The sequence below is a fragment of the Channa argus genome, chromosome 6 (genome assembly GCF_033026475.1).
Source record: "Channa argus isolate prfri chromosome 6, Channa argus male v1.0, whole genome shotgun sequence".
Lineage (NCBI taxonomy): Eukaryota > Metazoa > Chordata > Actinopteri > Anabantiformes > Channidae > Channa > Channa argus.
The window spans coordinates 1,746,122-1,761,677 of record NC_090202.1 but is presented as its reverse complement, the minus strand read 5'-3'; the positions used below and the strand labels follow the sequence as shown (position 1 = coordinate 1,761,677).

At 40.4% G+C, this 15,556-nt stretch overlaps 1 protein-coding gene across 4 annotated transcripts in view; it reads left to right on the top strand.

Annotated features, from left to right (window-relative positions):
* Positions 1 to 15,556, top strand: part of usp32 (ubiquitin specific peptidase 32) — a 61,955-nt gene that overhangs the window by 25,885 nt on the left and 20,514 nt on the right. The window contains exons 5-16 of one of the 4 annotated variants that reach the window (XM_067506943.1): positions 1,373 to 1,532; positions 6,846 to 6,977; positions 7,124 to 7,231; positions 7,566 to 7,681; positions 8,708 to 8,770; positions 9,107 to 9,190; positions 9,283 to 9,344; positions 9,440 to 9,542; positions 12,460 to 12,646; positions 12,890 to 13,068; positions 13,793 to 13,933; positions 15,081 to 15,246. In XM_067506943.1, the coding sequence (XP_067363044.1) occupies positions 1,373 to 1,532; positions 6,846 to 6,977; positions 7,124 to 7,231; positions 7,566 to 7,681; positions 8,708 to 8,770; positions 9,107 to 9,190; positions 9,283 to 9,344; positions 9,440 to 9,542; positions 12,460 to 12,646; positions 12,890 to 13,068; positions 13,793 to 13,933; positions 15,081 to 15,246 (1,501 nt within the window). Of the gene's footprint in view, positions 1 to 1,372; positions 1,533 to 6,845; positions 6,978 to 7,123; positions 7,232 to 7,565; positions 7,682 to 8,707; positions 8,771 to 9,106; positions 9,191 to 9,282; positions 9,345 to 9,439; positions 9,543 to 12,432; positions 12,647 to 12,889; positions 13,069 to 13,792; positions 13,934 to 15,080; positions 15,247 to 15,556 lie in introns of all 4 variants that reach the window. The other 3 variants (XM_067506942.1, XM_067506945.1, XM_067506944.1) reach the window with 3 other exon arrangements.

Here is a 15,556-nt window from a genome sequence, read left to right as displayed (position 1 = left end):
TCACATCCTACCTGTGGAGCATAACCACTCACAACATTGAACATCACCCCTTCAATTTCCAGCTTCAGACTCATCAACCTGCCTGATACTCTTTTCACCTCTAGAACATTCCTCACCACCTCCTCTTTCAGGATAACTCCTACTCCATTTCTCTTCCTATCTGACCCATGGTAGAACAACTTGAACCCTGCTCCTAAGCTTCTAGCCTTGCTACCTTTCCACCTGGTCTCCTGGACACACAGTATGTCCACCTTCCTTCTCTGCATCATGTCAATCAACTCTCTGTCCTTCCCTGTCATAGTACCAACATTCAAAGTCCCTACTGTCAGTCCTACATTCTTAGCTTTCCTCTTCTCTCTCTGCCTACGATCACGCCTTCCTCCTCTTCTTTTTCGTCTTCGACCAACAGTAGTCCAATTTCCACCGGTCCCCTGTAGGTCCACGCACCGGTGGCGGTCGTTGTTAACCCGGGCCCTAACCGATCTGGTATGAAAGTCATTGTCACGATTCACATTTTTAATTTGGCATGTGTTTTACATCGGATGCCCCTACTGCCACAACCCTCTACATGTATCCAGACTTGGGACTGGCACAAGAAGACACTGGCTTGAACCCCCTTGTGGTTGCATTCTGCAGCAGTAAAGTTACTTTAGAAATTCTAAAAAAACACACAAGGGATTGACCTCACGGACAGATATCAAATCTGTTTGTTGAATTGTAGAGAAGTGCCAAATGCACATAAATACTGTGTATTTCAGTTTGAGAATAGTTTATACCTGTTTCTGAATCCTTGTGAAAACTGCTTAGAGTTCAGGTGTCTATTTTTCAGTTTAGTTTGGAATCATTGTTTTACAATATCCATAAGAAGCTTAGTTTGTCATTAATCATCACATTTTAGCATCACTGCTGAGTCAAAAGGTATCAGGTATCAGGTAGTCTGTCAGCTGGTACCTACTGAGGTCTCTCTGGACCTGTGATACAACAGGAATCCCAACAGTGGGAAGGATTTTTATGCATCATGCTGAGTTCCCTTTTAATGACTTTTAACATGTATTCATAGTGGGACACTTTCTGATTATTGATTTACAGTTTCTACATGTTCACACAGCTTTTTTTTTTTTTTTTTTTGTGCTTGTGCAATTATTTTTAGTAACTAGCTTCAGTCTTATGATGAATCTGTCAATTATTTTTTGATCATTTTAAGCGTCACTAACAAATGAATCAACTTCAGCTTCGGTGGCCATCTTTTTTGAAAGTCTGGTCCAGCCAACCCTCAGGAGAAGATGATGCAGTATGATAATGGTGATGCATAAAGACCATTTCCTGCTTTTGACAGACTAATAACCCAAATGTGTTGATGTGTTGTTTCCAGGGTGACAAGGTGAACTACGAGCGCTTCAGGAACTGGCTCCTGCAGAACAAGGAGGCCTTCACTTTGTCCAGATGGCTTCTGTCTGGAGGAGTGTGTGTCACGCTCACCGATGACAGCGACACACCCACTTTCTACCAGACCCTCGCTGGTGTCACACATTGTAAGTTGTGTGTCCTTGTACTGAAGGCAAATGTGTTTACTTGTTGCTGTTAATACTTGTCGCCTTTTCATTTGTTGTGAAATCCTTTTATCCTCTAAATTCCTAAAATCAACATAAGGCCAGTCACTAGTCATTTCTTGGCACATGTGTATTATAATGGCTCGTGTTGTGTATGCGTAATATACATTTTCATGGCCAAAATTGTTTGTACTTCCACTAAAGATGAAATCTTCTTGAACAAACTTGAAACTGACAAAGGCGTGAAAATCCTATTTTGCTTTTAACATTAAAAAAAACAGTTTTAATAATAAAACAAATGAAAATGGCGCAGACAGATTTTTTTGAAATATACATATTTCAAGCAAACCAGGATAACTCAGATCCTTCACCAAGCTAAATAAACTGGTTCCTGTGAATTCAATCAGTCATTTAGTGGGTTTGAATTAGAGAAAAAGGGGTCACTCAGCTGTTTGCTTGTTGTTTAAAATAGATTTTGTCAAGTTATTTCACAGATGACAGTAGGTTCTTTGGTTTTCATCAAAGATTACCAGCATCTTTATCCATATCTGGCCAGTCTTTAACAATTTAATGTACAAGCAGAGTAGTTGACTGGTCCTGAATCCAGTGCCAGGATTTGAAAAGTTAAGTTAGACTCTTTAATGGATTAGTGAAGCTGCAGTCTAAGTGTTGAATCTGCCATGTGTTAGTAATGTTTAACACTAGTTTCCGTGCTGCATCTTCCCCCCTCCGGATGCTTCCTGTGTAGAGGCAGTGGGACTCAGGGAATAACATGAATGCCTCAGAACAGTTGTTAAAGATCATATTAGGCAGCTACGTGTTGTTGGTTTTTCCCTAACCTGCTTTTTTCCTCGTCGGTTCCAGTTAGTGCCTTCATTATTCCCACGCAGCTTTCTCTCATCTCTCTATCCTGTTCCTCTCTTAGACACTTAGACAGACTGACTGCACTTCTAAATGTGAACATTTGTATTGCAAATACTGACAGGTTCAGCTGCCAGACATGAAATATCTCAGTGGGTTGTGTTGTTCTTGCTTGATCTTAATTATGGTATGAAACACTGGATCATATTGAGCTGCTCCACAAATAATTTGACCTCCAGGCTGGTTATTATTGATTAATTATTCTAATTAAATGACCTAAAAATCTGGAAAAAGCAAGTAAAACAGAAATTGTAAATTACATACAAAATTGCCTAATTAATCTGTTAAACATGCTGTTATTAGAAATACTTAATTTGATCCTACAATACAGCAAGTTACTGCAAAACAACATTAATTGCTGTTGATGGGTCCAAACAGGGCAGAAAGTGACCATACAATTGCTCCAGTGTAGAACCTGTGGGTGATGATGATAAGATAAAAATGGCAGTAATGGACCAAAGGGGCAGCTGATAGACTAAGCTGCACAGCCTGGCTTCATTTTGGCAGTTTTGTAGTGATGAACTGTAAGATTCTACTGTAAAAAGTAGTGAGGTAAAATAAGTTTGGGAACTTTAGGATGCTGTGTACCATGCACGTAAAAAGAGAATTCAATCATTTGCAAATCATGTGAAACGTATTTTTGATTTGATTGATAAATGGTACAAAGAGAGGATTTTTTTTAAAAATGTGCTCACTTTGAATTTGATACCAGCAGCAAGTTTAAAAAACAGTTGTGACAAAGTTATCTTTACCATTGTTCTGCATTACTGTTATTTTTAAACCCCTGTCAGTGTTTTTGACCAATTGCTTTAGTTTTGAAAATTTTAATTCAAATGAGCAAATATTTTTCAAAAAAACCCATATGGCAGTTATACTGCAGATATTAGCTGTATCATGACCAATCAACAATAAATATATTTTTTCTTCAGTTTCATTATAAAATTTGATTCCTCTCCATCAGTTTCAAAAAGCAAATTCATCATATTCGAATATGATGCATAACCCTGTTGTTAGATATTTTACTTCAGTTAAGAAATATTTGTGAACTTTGTCTTGCGCAGTCTTTGCTGTTTTGTTTGACTGTTGTGTGTCAGGAAGATGCTGTATTTTAATCTGTCAACATTTACATCTTTATGCTACAGAAAGTCTTAAACTTTTCACTCAGTATTTGAATTATACATATACATTACATATTTTAAAGTCACCACTGGACAACAAAAACAGTTAAAGTTACAGGCCTTAGTAAATGTACCCAGGCTTTAGTGCAAGCACAGAGGGTTGGAAAAAGCCTGTCTTGTTCAGAGATCCTGGAAGCTGCCTTTAATCTGCCTGCTCCCAGCTTATCCTCTTAAGTGTGAGTGTGGATGAGAGAGAGTGACTAACAAAGACCTAGTTCACAACTCTTTCCAGAACAAGAACATAAAGCTTGACTCATGGTAGAGCTTATCACAGCGCATCATCTGCTAACCTGCTGGCCTTAGACTCTGTCACAATATTATCCAAAGAGAAATCTCTGGGAATAACAGCTTTTCAAACAGGATGACGTAGCTTTTGATTGCGGCAGTTGCAGAGCGTTTACTACACACCATGCTGGCTGTGGCAGCACCTCTCTAAGGATGTTCCATGGATAATGGTATGGTATCTTTGCTGCCACTCGGAGAGAGTTGCACCTTTAGGTGGGTATCAGGCCATTTGGGCACCTGCCGTAGAGACACAAGCTGTAAATTAACAAACTTGGGCTGATACTACTCAAAAATGTGAGATACTTTGTGGTTGGCAATGTTGGAATAGGTTAAGGCCTTCTTCAGTTGCTCTTATCTTGTCAAACCGTTTAATTGGTATTAGAAGGAAAAAACACCTAATCGAACTAGTTTTTTTTTCTAGGTTTAAAGATAAAATTAATAAAATTAAAAAACATATAATTTACTTTGTCAGATTTTCTGGGTAACAACTTAAATTTGCACTAATTGTTTTTTAATTTATGTTTTTTTTTGTGTGTGGGGGGGGGGGGATACACTCTCTGTGCTTTCTTTTTTTACCAGATAATTTCTGACATAAAAATGTGTCTTTGCTTTTTTTCCATGCCTTACATATAAGTCCTTGAATGGCTTCTGCTATAGCACTATATTACATCATTACTGGTTTTAAGAGAAACCTTTACTTACAGATCAGAGGCTGAATAGTTCTGATGCTGTGCTTGGCTTCTGTTTCCGCCAGATTCAAATATTACTATGCCATCACTAAAAAGTTTTTGTCCCAAAAACAAATCGCATTGATTTGACCTCAACAGGATTGATCCTGGGTATCTAGCAGATCAATGTACAGGAGTTGAGCTATTATCAGGATAATGAAATGAGCAATCAGGTGCTGACACTGCTACAACAAGATATATTCAGCATGACAAACACAAGGATTTGTTTTTCTTGTCTAGTATCATATTTAGGTCTTGATAAATGTTCTTTTTAGCCTTAGTTGTTCTGTAGGACCGTTGTGTGTTTTTGTTGGCTTAGCAATGCGCAGCTAAGCTTTTGACACAGAAGGGGAAAGTATCTAGTGCTTGCTCTCTGCCTTAGTCCATAGTCCTCAATAATTTATCCGTTTCATATTATTTCCTCCATGCCATCTCTATATAGTCCACTTCAGGTTCTAAATGATTTATTTCATACCCCATGCTTGATGTTAGTCTGTTTAAGTTAAGATGTCTGGGCCAGGAAACACTTGAATAATGTCAGAAAAAAGGTGACTGAGCGCTTATCAGGCTGAGGTTAGTTGCCCTGATGTTTACCTCCGGCCCACAAGGAATCAGAATCCAGAGAAGGGCTCAGTACATTGTACAGGTTCTGCCTCACCAGCAACTGGCCACAGCCAGCATCATCTCATCGCCCAAAATTACCAATCGCTCCTAAGAGAAGCTTTGAACTAATTTCCCACCTGAAATAGCCACAGTGGATATCTACCATTAATTAATTGCCATTTAATTTGTTATTGTTTTTCGGACATCTATCCTATGTATTGGGTCCTCGCCAAAGGCTGACTGGATAGCTGCTCAATCCTATTACCTTAAGCTGTGGATTAACATGCTGAACTGGGGACGCTGCTTTATTGACCCTGGCAGAGCTTCACATACTATATTGGTCTGTTCCGTATAACTTCATTACAAGTTTAGTCAAGTTCGGTTTCACCCGGAGTCAATTACATAACTGAACCTTGGGTTGCTGTGGTATCATGGGTGCTAGCATGTTTACTCTGCTCCTCACTGGGCCACAACAAGGCAATGCTGTAGTTAACAGGACAGGACAGAGTCGTTCACTTGAGTGAACCATTTAACTTTCAAGTTGTGCATTTATATACACTTTGTTACTGCGTGTGTGTGTGTGTGTCCCACATACAGTAGCTGGTTCCTGAAATGCACTTGCTTAAATTACACATAGAGATAACAAGGCAAAGCAAACAAATTTGAAATTGATCAGATTCATTGATCTATGTAGAAGGCTATTAAGATCAGTTATGGAGCATATTGCTATGAAAAATGTAAACGTGACATTCTGTATCTTTAAAACCAAAAGATGGATATAAGATTAAGAATTTCAGTTTTTTATGGCACATTGATACCTTTTCACAACCTAGAACATAGCACAATGCTATCAGATGATCCAGTTTTCCAGAGTGTCTAAGACTCTTGGCGCTTGACATTGATCATTCAAACAAGAAATGGCTCTGCTCATGGTTTTAACTTTGACTTTTAGCTGTTAAAACTGCGTTTCTTTTTGGAAAACAATATATCAGCCAACCAACAGTTCAAACCTTGTGCTTCACCCAGCAGTCATCCACAAAAAAAGTCATTATAGGTGTGTGAGGATATGTATGTATGAAGGTGTACTTCACTTCACATAATTCACTTCTTAATTATGTAGGTGTGTATATATAATCTGTTAACCAGCTTTGATATAATTTTGTTAACCTACCAAGTTATTCAAACTGCATAAAGTTCACAAATACGCTGCTACCCCTCACTAGCTACATTTATGTAGTATACACCAATCAGCCACAACATTCAAACCACTGACAGATGAATAACATTGATTGTGCCATTGCAATGACACCCGTCAAAAGGGGGATATAGAAGGCAGTAAATGAACAGTCAGGTCTTAAGTTGATGTGTCAGAGGCAGGAAAAAGTGGCAAGTATAAGAGTTTATCATCTTTGACAAAGACCTCATTGTAATGACAGGTTCAGCAGGTCCTGTCTGTGGTGTTTCCTAGCTAATACACACACCCCAATCTATAAGCAAATATGTCAAGAGACCACGTTAACATAGTTTCTTTCCCTCTTTCTAAATTCTCCATCCTTCCTATTTCTTGGTCTTTCCTGCAGTGGAGGAGTCGGATATTATAGACTTGGAAAAGCGGTATTGGCTTCTGAAAGCCCAGTCCAGAACTGGGCGTTTTGACTTGGAAACCTTTGTTCCGCTGGTCTCTCCTCCCATCCATGCCTCACTGAGTGAAGGTAGGATAATATTTATTCATTTTCTCTTTTTTTTTTTTTTTTTTGTTACAGGAGTCCTTATTTTTAGTTCACAACCTCAATAATAAATACAACCCTCTTCAAAGACTTTTGTATAAAATGTCTGCATTATTGATCTTCTTTTGCAGGCTTGTTTCATGCCTTTGATGAGAATCGGGACAATCACATCGACTTTAAAGAGATCTCTTGTGGACTCTCCGCATGCTGCAGAGGACCCATCGCTGAAAGGCAGAAATGTAAGCCCTGGTGTGGTTTTGAATCCTCAGTGATAAATAAATCCCAAAGGCTTGGCATAATTATACCCAGCCTTTTTATTGTAAGATGTGTGCCGTTTCTTCTTAATAGCTATTATCTGGAGTTTAGGTGGATTCTGAAAAGTGCTAATTGGTTCTGTAGGTCATTAGCACACAATACAATTCTCAAATTTTAATGAGTCCTTGAAATTCCATGTTGCATTTCCCACACTTCTCCTGACTGAACAGAATGGAGTAAGTTTAAAAAATGTTTTTTGTCGTGGTGTTATAAACATATTTGCAGTTCATCACTACATTGCTTTATTTTTTTTGTCAGTTTGCTTCAAAGTGTTTGATGTGGACCGGGATGGGATTCTGTCTCGAGATGAACTCCATGAAATGGTGGAGGCCTTGCTGGAGGTTTGGAAGGACAATCGCACAGACACTATCCCTGTAAGTTTACATTGAAATTATTATACTTGCAGCTGCTTCAGAAAGTATTCAAACCCTTTTACCGTGTGCAAACGTTTTGTGACACAAATGTACATTTTATCCATTTGTTTTGGGGCAGTTCCGGTCTCTCTTTTTAAAAAACTAAGGGGAGATATGTGATGTGACAAGTAGCAAAGGTCTTTAGGTGGATTCGAACCTGTGACACTGGCATTATGTCAGGCACCTTAAAGCCAACACACACTTAACAACCGAACAGCCAGTTATTTTTGTTATTTAGTCGTGAAAACTGGTTAGACCTAGTTGATGCTAGTCTGGCTCAAGAGTTGGCAGAGAAAATCAGCATGTGTGCAGCGCAAAGATTCTAGTCTTTAGTCTTAAGACCCAGTCTCTGCCAGATTTCTTTTAAAACAGGTTTAATATTTACAACTGATATCAGGGACTGCTGACCTCACAACTGAGGAAGACCTACATCAAGTTCAGCTTTAACTGAATTTAGCTTTATTTGACGAAGTGATTTTAATGAGCTTCGTCTCTATGTAGGCTCTGCAGTCTCTGTTGTCCTCACCATTATACACAGAATTTTGCTGCTTTATGTCTTTTCTTGTTTTTTCACGTGCAAAGTAGTAGTAGTAGTAGTAGTATCACTGAGAAAAAGTCTGCTGATGAGTCAAAAATGGAAAATGTGACAGTAACAGAAGCGTGTATGTAAGGTGAGAAACAGACGAGAGAATGCTACAACAGTCAAACATGGTGGTGGGAATATTCAGGTCTGGGAGTACATAGTGTAGTTGGGTAACGTAGATCATCAGGTTTTGCACCAGCTAATCGAGTTTCTGCCAACTCAAGTTCATTCTGACTAAAGAACTGCACACATTCACTCCTTTCAGCTGTTATTGCCACAATTGTATTTGGTGCGTATAGTGATATAAACAAAGCCAAATGATCTGTGATCTTTTTTACAGCAGCAGTAGCAAGGACACGAAGCTGGGTGTTCACTTCATGCTAACATAGTTTGTTACGTTGCAGGAACTGCACAGTAACATGTCAGACATAGTCGAGGGGATCCTAGAAATGCATGACACAACCAAGGTGAGACATGATTTCTGGTGGCAGTCTTTCATGTCATCTTCTGACTTCTTCTGCATGATGTAATATACTTGATAACGTTGATTTAGAGGAAATCAGTACCACTTCTCACTCAACTCCAGCTTCAAACTGTTTCACATTTTTGTAGAATATAATGACTAGGATGTGTCCAGTTCATCTCAGAGCAACCTTACAGTCTCTAGCCGCCTTGTCTTACCTCTAAGCTGTTTTCACTCACAATAACAATAGGATATGAATAGATATTTTTCTGACCTTTTCAAGGTCACGTAGTAGTTATCCTGAATATCCAGATCTTTGTGTTGACTCACTCCTCACTAGCTGGGACACCTGACACTGGAGGACTACCAGATCTGGAGTGTGAAGAGCGCCTTGGCCAATGAGTTTCTCAACCTGCTGTTCCAGGTCAGTACTCCCGCACAACTGTAAAACGTTGGCTGATGTTCCCTTTTAAATGCATGATTAATTATGGGCTTTGGCATTCTGTGTTTGTCCAGGTCTGCCACATAGTCCTGGGGCTCAGGCCTGCTACTCCTGAAGAGGAGGGACAAATTATCAGGTGTGTACATGTCCTCAGTATGAAGGTACCTGTGAAAGATACTGTTGCACCTAATTAAATTTGGCTCATGGATCTGCGTTTCCGTGTTTGTGTAGGGGTTGGTTGGAGAGGGAGAGCAGACATGGGCTGCAGCAAGGTCAGAACTGGTTCCTCATCTCCATGCTGTGGTGGCAGCAGTGGAAGGACTATGTCAAATACGTAAGTCAAGTTAAAGAAGTGGAACTGTGCAGAAAATTACAGCTTTGGTAAAGCAATTTACCTGATACCGCGGTTAAAGCTGGTTTTGAACACACACACTAACAAACACACACAAACTCGTAGAGAAACACTTAAACTCAGTCAGGCGCAACTAGGGCTTTGCAAAATTCAAAGTTCTTGAAGATCCAGTTATCAGTAAAGCATTCGTCATGGAAGAGCAGCACTAAAATGAAACGTGATTGACAACATGAACTCACATTGTGTGACGGCTAAGAAAACATTCCACCTTAAGTTGGCAGTAGCTCCCAGTAGCCGTTTCACAGCTCTAGCTCATAATCTCTGCTCTGCAACTTTTCCTCAGGAGGATGATTAATGTTGCATAATTTGCTTGACTCCATTAAGTAAGTGAAATCTTTCAAAACTCAAACTACTTGCACTTACATTTTGTGTTGCTGCATTGCTGCATCTGCATTGTGTGGGAGAAAGCTACTGCCAGAAAAAGATACATCTGGTGGAAAGACAATACAAGTCATCATCCAAAGACCACCATACCTTAATGTCTGAACAGCCAATTCCACCATGCAGGTTGAGCAACCTGTCATAGAGATGTTTCTCTTCAGGAGGGACAGAAGTACCTGTGTCAGGATGAAAATGAAAAAAGGATGGGGCAGAGGAAAAGCTGCTCCCCTCTGCCTAAAAACTGAAGATGGGAAGAAGCAGTGAGCAGAAGCACACCGACAAAGTGACTAATACAGTGGCTAAAGGAGAAAATGGTGACAGTCAGAGCCAAACTAGAATTCTAGTGGAAATATCTGGAAATACCTGAAGATTGCAGTCCACCCACAGTCGCCATCCAGTTGAACTGAGCTTGATCACTGCTGTAAAGAACAGTGGGTACAAATTGCTCAATCTAGAGCCTATTTCACTTACGAACTCCAGACAGTGTCCAGAGAACCCGGTCCAGACATTGTCTAGAGTTTTCATTACACACAATGAGAGATTGTCTGAAGCATCCTCAAAGGAGAAACTATGTTTGATTTCAGTAAGGGCTCGGTGCACAGAGGAAGCAGGAATTGAAATGCAGAAAAACTTAGGCGAAGACGCAATAGCAGTCACCTAAGAGAAACGGGCTTCAACACGCCCATCAGAGCAGAGTGCTCTGTCCACACACAGGCTCACTCACTTAATTCATACTTTGTACTACCGGGCTCGCAGGACAAAGTCCAGGTAATCTCTGGACAATCTTACTTAGACATTCTCACATACATCGCCTCCGGGTAAAGGCCAGAAAAGTTCGAGATTTCAGTCCCTGTGTGCAATGTTGGTAGAGAAGGAGTGTGTGTGTTTGTGTGTGTGTCCATGTCAGGCTGTGAAACAACGAAATGTAAAGGTTTTGAAAGTGGCTTATTCTTTTCTGTATGCACTGTCTATGATATTGAAGAGAAGTTACTATATAAAGTCATACCTTTATATAAAATAACAAATGTTGATTTGCTGTGAAGTATAATAAGAAGCAAGTCTGAGTTACATCAGGGCTTGAGCATAATCTGTATCCTTGAAGTCGTTGGTGCCAGTAACATTAGCATTATTTGTTTGATAGCCATCACAGCACAGTAAGGAACTGGCCTTCTTTCACCCGTCTGTAGATGCTCTACTTTAAGAAACCACTCGTTGTGGGGCAGAGACATCTTTACTGCCTCTTTGATTGACAGCACTCCGTAAGGAAACCATAGCTTTAATTAGGAAAGAAAAATATTTTTACCATATGTTTGCTTAAAATAGGATTTCAGCTGCTAAACAGAGGACTGCGTTTGTCATGTGTTCACATCATACTGTAATACCATAAACGTTTTCACCAGCAGACCCATACTGTTGTAGCACGTGATGCGATGGCTGATGCCTATCAGTTATAAGGTAAATAACACGTTTGTTAGACAGGGTATCATCTCGAGTGAGCTCACAAATGGGGATGGCCACACTATAACTGGTTTGCTGGGGAAAAAAATTGGGTTTTTAAACATTGTTCACCCAGGGAAACCCCAACCTGAGGGGGTGTGACAAGGCAGGAAAATCCCAGCATGTGGATATATACATAGTAGCTATAAATCCAGATGTCACAAATTGCCCCACTGTGCTCCAATAAAACAACTTTTATATCTTTTAATGGCAGCTGTGAACGAATTAAGCAATTCATTGTTTTGCATCTCTTTCAGTGATACTTAGCAAATAAACACACATCTACAGATTTTTACAGAGGTGTGTGTATAATTGTGTGTATATATTCATGTCATGACACTCAGACCCTTCAGGTAAATGAGACGACATCTTATTTGTGGCAAGTTCATCTCTCTAATGACAAAAACCTTCTGTTATTGACTGTATAGCTGGGTGTGTGTGTTAAACCAACACCACCTGCTGTTTGTTCCTGAGCACACCATTCTGGTCCATCGAGTGATGTAGCAGTCCTCCCTTCTTAACTCTTGGCTGTCGAAGCACCAATTCTTCCTCGGTGGACTTGGGCTCGAACTGATCCACTACAACAATGGCTTTACATAGTGTGAAGTTATAGGAACTGTCTTAGCTTCTGAATAGAATACTATGTGACAGCTGAATGAAGAAACTCAGTTGTCAGATCTTCACTTCAACATGTAAATGCACCACCAGGACAAACACACAGATCACTCCCTGACTTTAATATGAGTGAATCTCTTAAATTAAGTAACTTTAACAAAAACCAGCACGGCCGTGTGTTGCATTACAGTGCACTACCTATGCAGAGCAAGTTTCAAGTATCTTTAAGTTGATTCGGTAATATACTAAAACATTGGAAGAACACGGGATTTACTGGAATGGTCCTTTTAATGTACGATATCACTTTAAACAATGACAGGGCAGTCCCTGTTGTCTTCCTGTCCAGGAGCAGAAGGGGATTGTGGTCGACCAGCCATCCATCCTGAGCTCACTGCGAACTCCAATGGCCACAGCCACTGTAGAGCCCGTTCCACCTGACCGACTGGGAGGACTGGGAACCTTTAGCCTCGTCAGCCCCACAGAGGAGAGGTCACCTGATGCTGTTTCCAGTGCGTCAGAGGCTACAGAGACTGGTCAGTCATTGCACTTCACATTAGTATAACTAATACTGTAAATGTCCCGTTACAACAAAAATGGAACCACTTTTTTAAAGGGATGTCGGTCTATTCCTGCAGCAGTCGGTACTGTTTTAGGTAAAGCATCGCAGCCTGATGACTGCCTAAATTTCATACTACATACTAATGTGTTGTTATGGTTCCCCCATGTGTTGGTGTGTGTCTGCGTCTGCCCCTCCCTCTTCCCCTGTGTCCCTGCAGCCCTGAGCCCCCAGGTAGCTCCCTCTGCCACAGAGAGCTGTTTTGCCCGTCAGCACAACGTGTCAGACAACAACAATCAGTGTTTTTCTGGAGCCAACGGCCACCTCCCCTCCCAGCTGGCAGCACAAAGACCTGGAGCAATCGACAACCAGCCTCTGGTCAACACTGACCCCATGAAGGCAAGGATGACTCTGTGTGCGTGCGTGTGTGTGTGCGTCCGTGTGTGCGTGCATGCGTGCTCATGTCAGTCAGCCAGTCTTTATTTTTGAGGAGCAGTACAAGTTGAACAGCAAGTTGAATTAAATGTGCACTTGTGTGAACGAAGCAGATTGCACACAAATACTGACTAAATTATTTACAGTATATAGATATTTTAAATGAGAAGATTTCAGTTTTTATGTTTGGATTACTTCTGTAACTTTCCTTTGCATTATGTGATAACAAATCTCTTAATGTTGAGTTTATAGACCCAAAACATTTTTCGGTTTCAGTTCCGGTTATAACAAGCTGATGGCTGTATCAGAAAAGCCACTTTCCACAATCAGGACATGGCTGTGTAGCACGGATCCTTTTTAATCTTCACACCTGTGCTTTGTCATATGTTTGACATATGAGAGCGCTGAAGCTACTCTGCGTCAGAGAGGGTAGCACATTTCATCCACATTTGTTTTCTCATCCAAAGTCATCTGTTCAGAGGAAGCAAATGGCTTTTATACAATGATACAAAGCCTTGTATGTGACAGGAATATGTCATTCAGACTTTCAACAATAAATACAAATTTTACAGCTTGTTTACATTTACAGCATTAGCAGTCTTCAGCGTGTATAAAGCAATGCAACAGTGTGGTAGGAAGGTATTTTTGCACCTATTTAAATGCTGATGTCTGTGCTTTGCCCCTGCAGGCCCCTACATTAACCATGGAGGGTGCAAGACTTAAGCGCTCTTTGCAGCTGGTGTCTGGTAGAGACTTTGAGACGGTGCCAGAGCCGGTGTGGCGGGCTCTCTACCACTGGTACGGTGCCAACCTCAGCCTGCCACGCCCAGTGAGTGAAAACAGCACATCTGCTCAACTACTAATGTTTTTAATGTATTTAATACCCAAGGAACAACGCCAAAAGAATATCATAATCGGACTATTCTAATCAGACCAAAAGATAAAATATGCTATATTACCAAATACCTGGTAGCCATGTCTTGTAGTGGTAGTTCCATTTTGTATATGGATCATGTTGTTAGATTTATCTTATCTGGCATCCAGGAATTTTGTGTGCTTGTACAGTGACAATAAACGCATTCTATTCAGTTCTAGTTATTGAACACAGCCAATAAATATACAAAGTCATGGTGGAAAAAACAATTGCAAGTGTGATTTATTATCTATCAACTATTAACTATGAACCACCTTTGGCAGCAATAACCACAAGCAAGCACTTGCTGTAGCTGCGGATTAGATGTAGGCAACTTTCGTGAGGAGTTTCGGACCATTCTTCCTTACAGAACTGCTTGCGCTCAGCCATATTGTTTGAGCTCTGACTGTGCCTACTTCAAGTCCATAGTTGTTAGTCTAGTGGGCTTTTTACCTTATTCTGTGTTGTGTCTGTGAGTGATCTTGGCTCAGGGCCCACGTTTGTGGAGAGTAGCTGCCATACCATTAATGATAGACAGTATGTGGACTGATGAATATCTAAAGTCTTCAAGATATCTCTGTGAACCTTTTTAGCTTCATGCAAATGAACCATATATTGATTGTAGGTTTTCTGAGATCTCTTTGAGAGGCATTGCTCATATAAGCTGATGCTGCTTGTTAATAGCACGCTGACACTGTGTGATTGGTTTATAAGTCAAGGTAGATCTAAACCACACCTCCATTCCCATTTCATGAATTGGACTCCAGCTGACATTCAGCAACATCAGAAGCTTAGTGTTGAAGTTGCTTTCTCCACCATCCTTTGTATGCTATACCTTGTACATAGGTGAGCTCCAAAAAGAAATTTAACATCATGACTGGTTGTGTTTTAGCAGCTTAGAAATATTGTGTTTATCACTTTGGTAAAGATAAAATCACATTTCATGACCAGTTTATACAGAAAACGAGGAATGAAAGTCACATCATAGGTTTCCCTTTTGAAACGTATGAAACTCAACCTGTAGAGATTTTTACTTCACTATCTATCACTATCCACCCTGCAGGTTATACTGGAGAGCAAGACAGACCTAGCAGAGCTTGAGCTCTTCCCCCGCTACCTCCTCTTCCTCCGCCAGCAGCCGGCAACACGCTCCCCCCAGTCCAACATCTGGGTCAATATGGGTATGACCAGCCTGCGAATGTTCCCACCGTATTTAAACCCACCAAGAGGTAATGTAAGCCTGCAGCAAGACCGGAGCAAGCCGTCGACAAATGCTTCATTGAGCAACCCCGCACCACCCGCTCTCATTTAACCCTCCTTTAGTGGACTGATCCTGGGGCCCATGAAGAGAAATTATGAATAATTAAATCTTTTCAATCTTCACAGACATTGCCATTCAAATCTTACTTTTGTCAACTCATGTTGTAGTGTTGTAGAACTTTAAATACAGGATGGAATGTAAGAAATATTTGGAACAGAATATTTAACAACTTTAGGGATGTTTCTGCTTATGAATTAGGAATTTCAATATTAAAATCC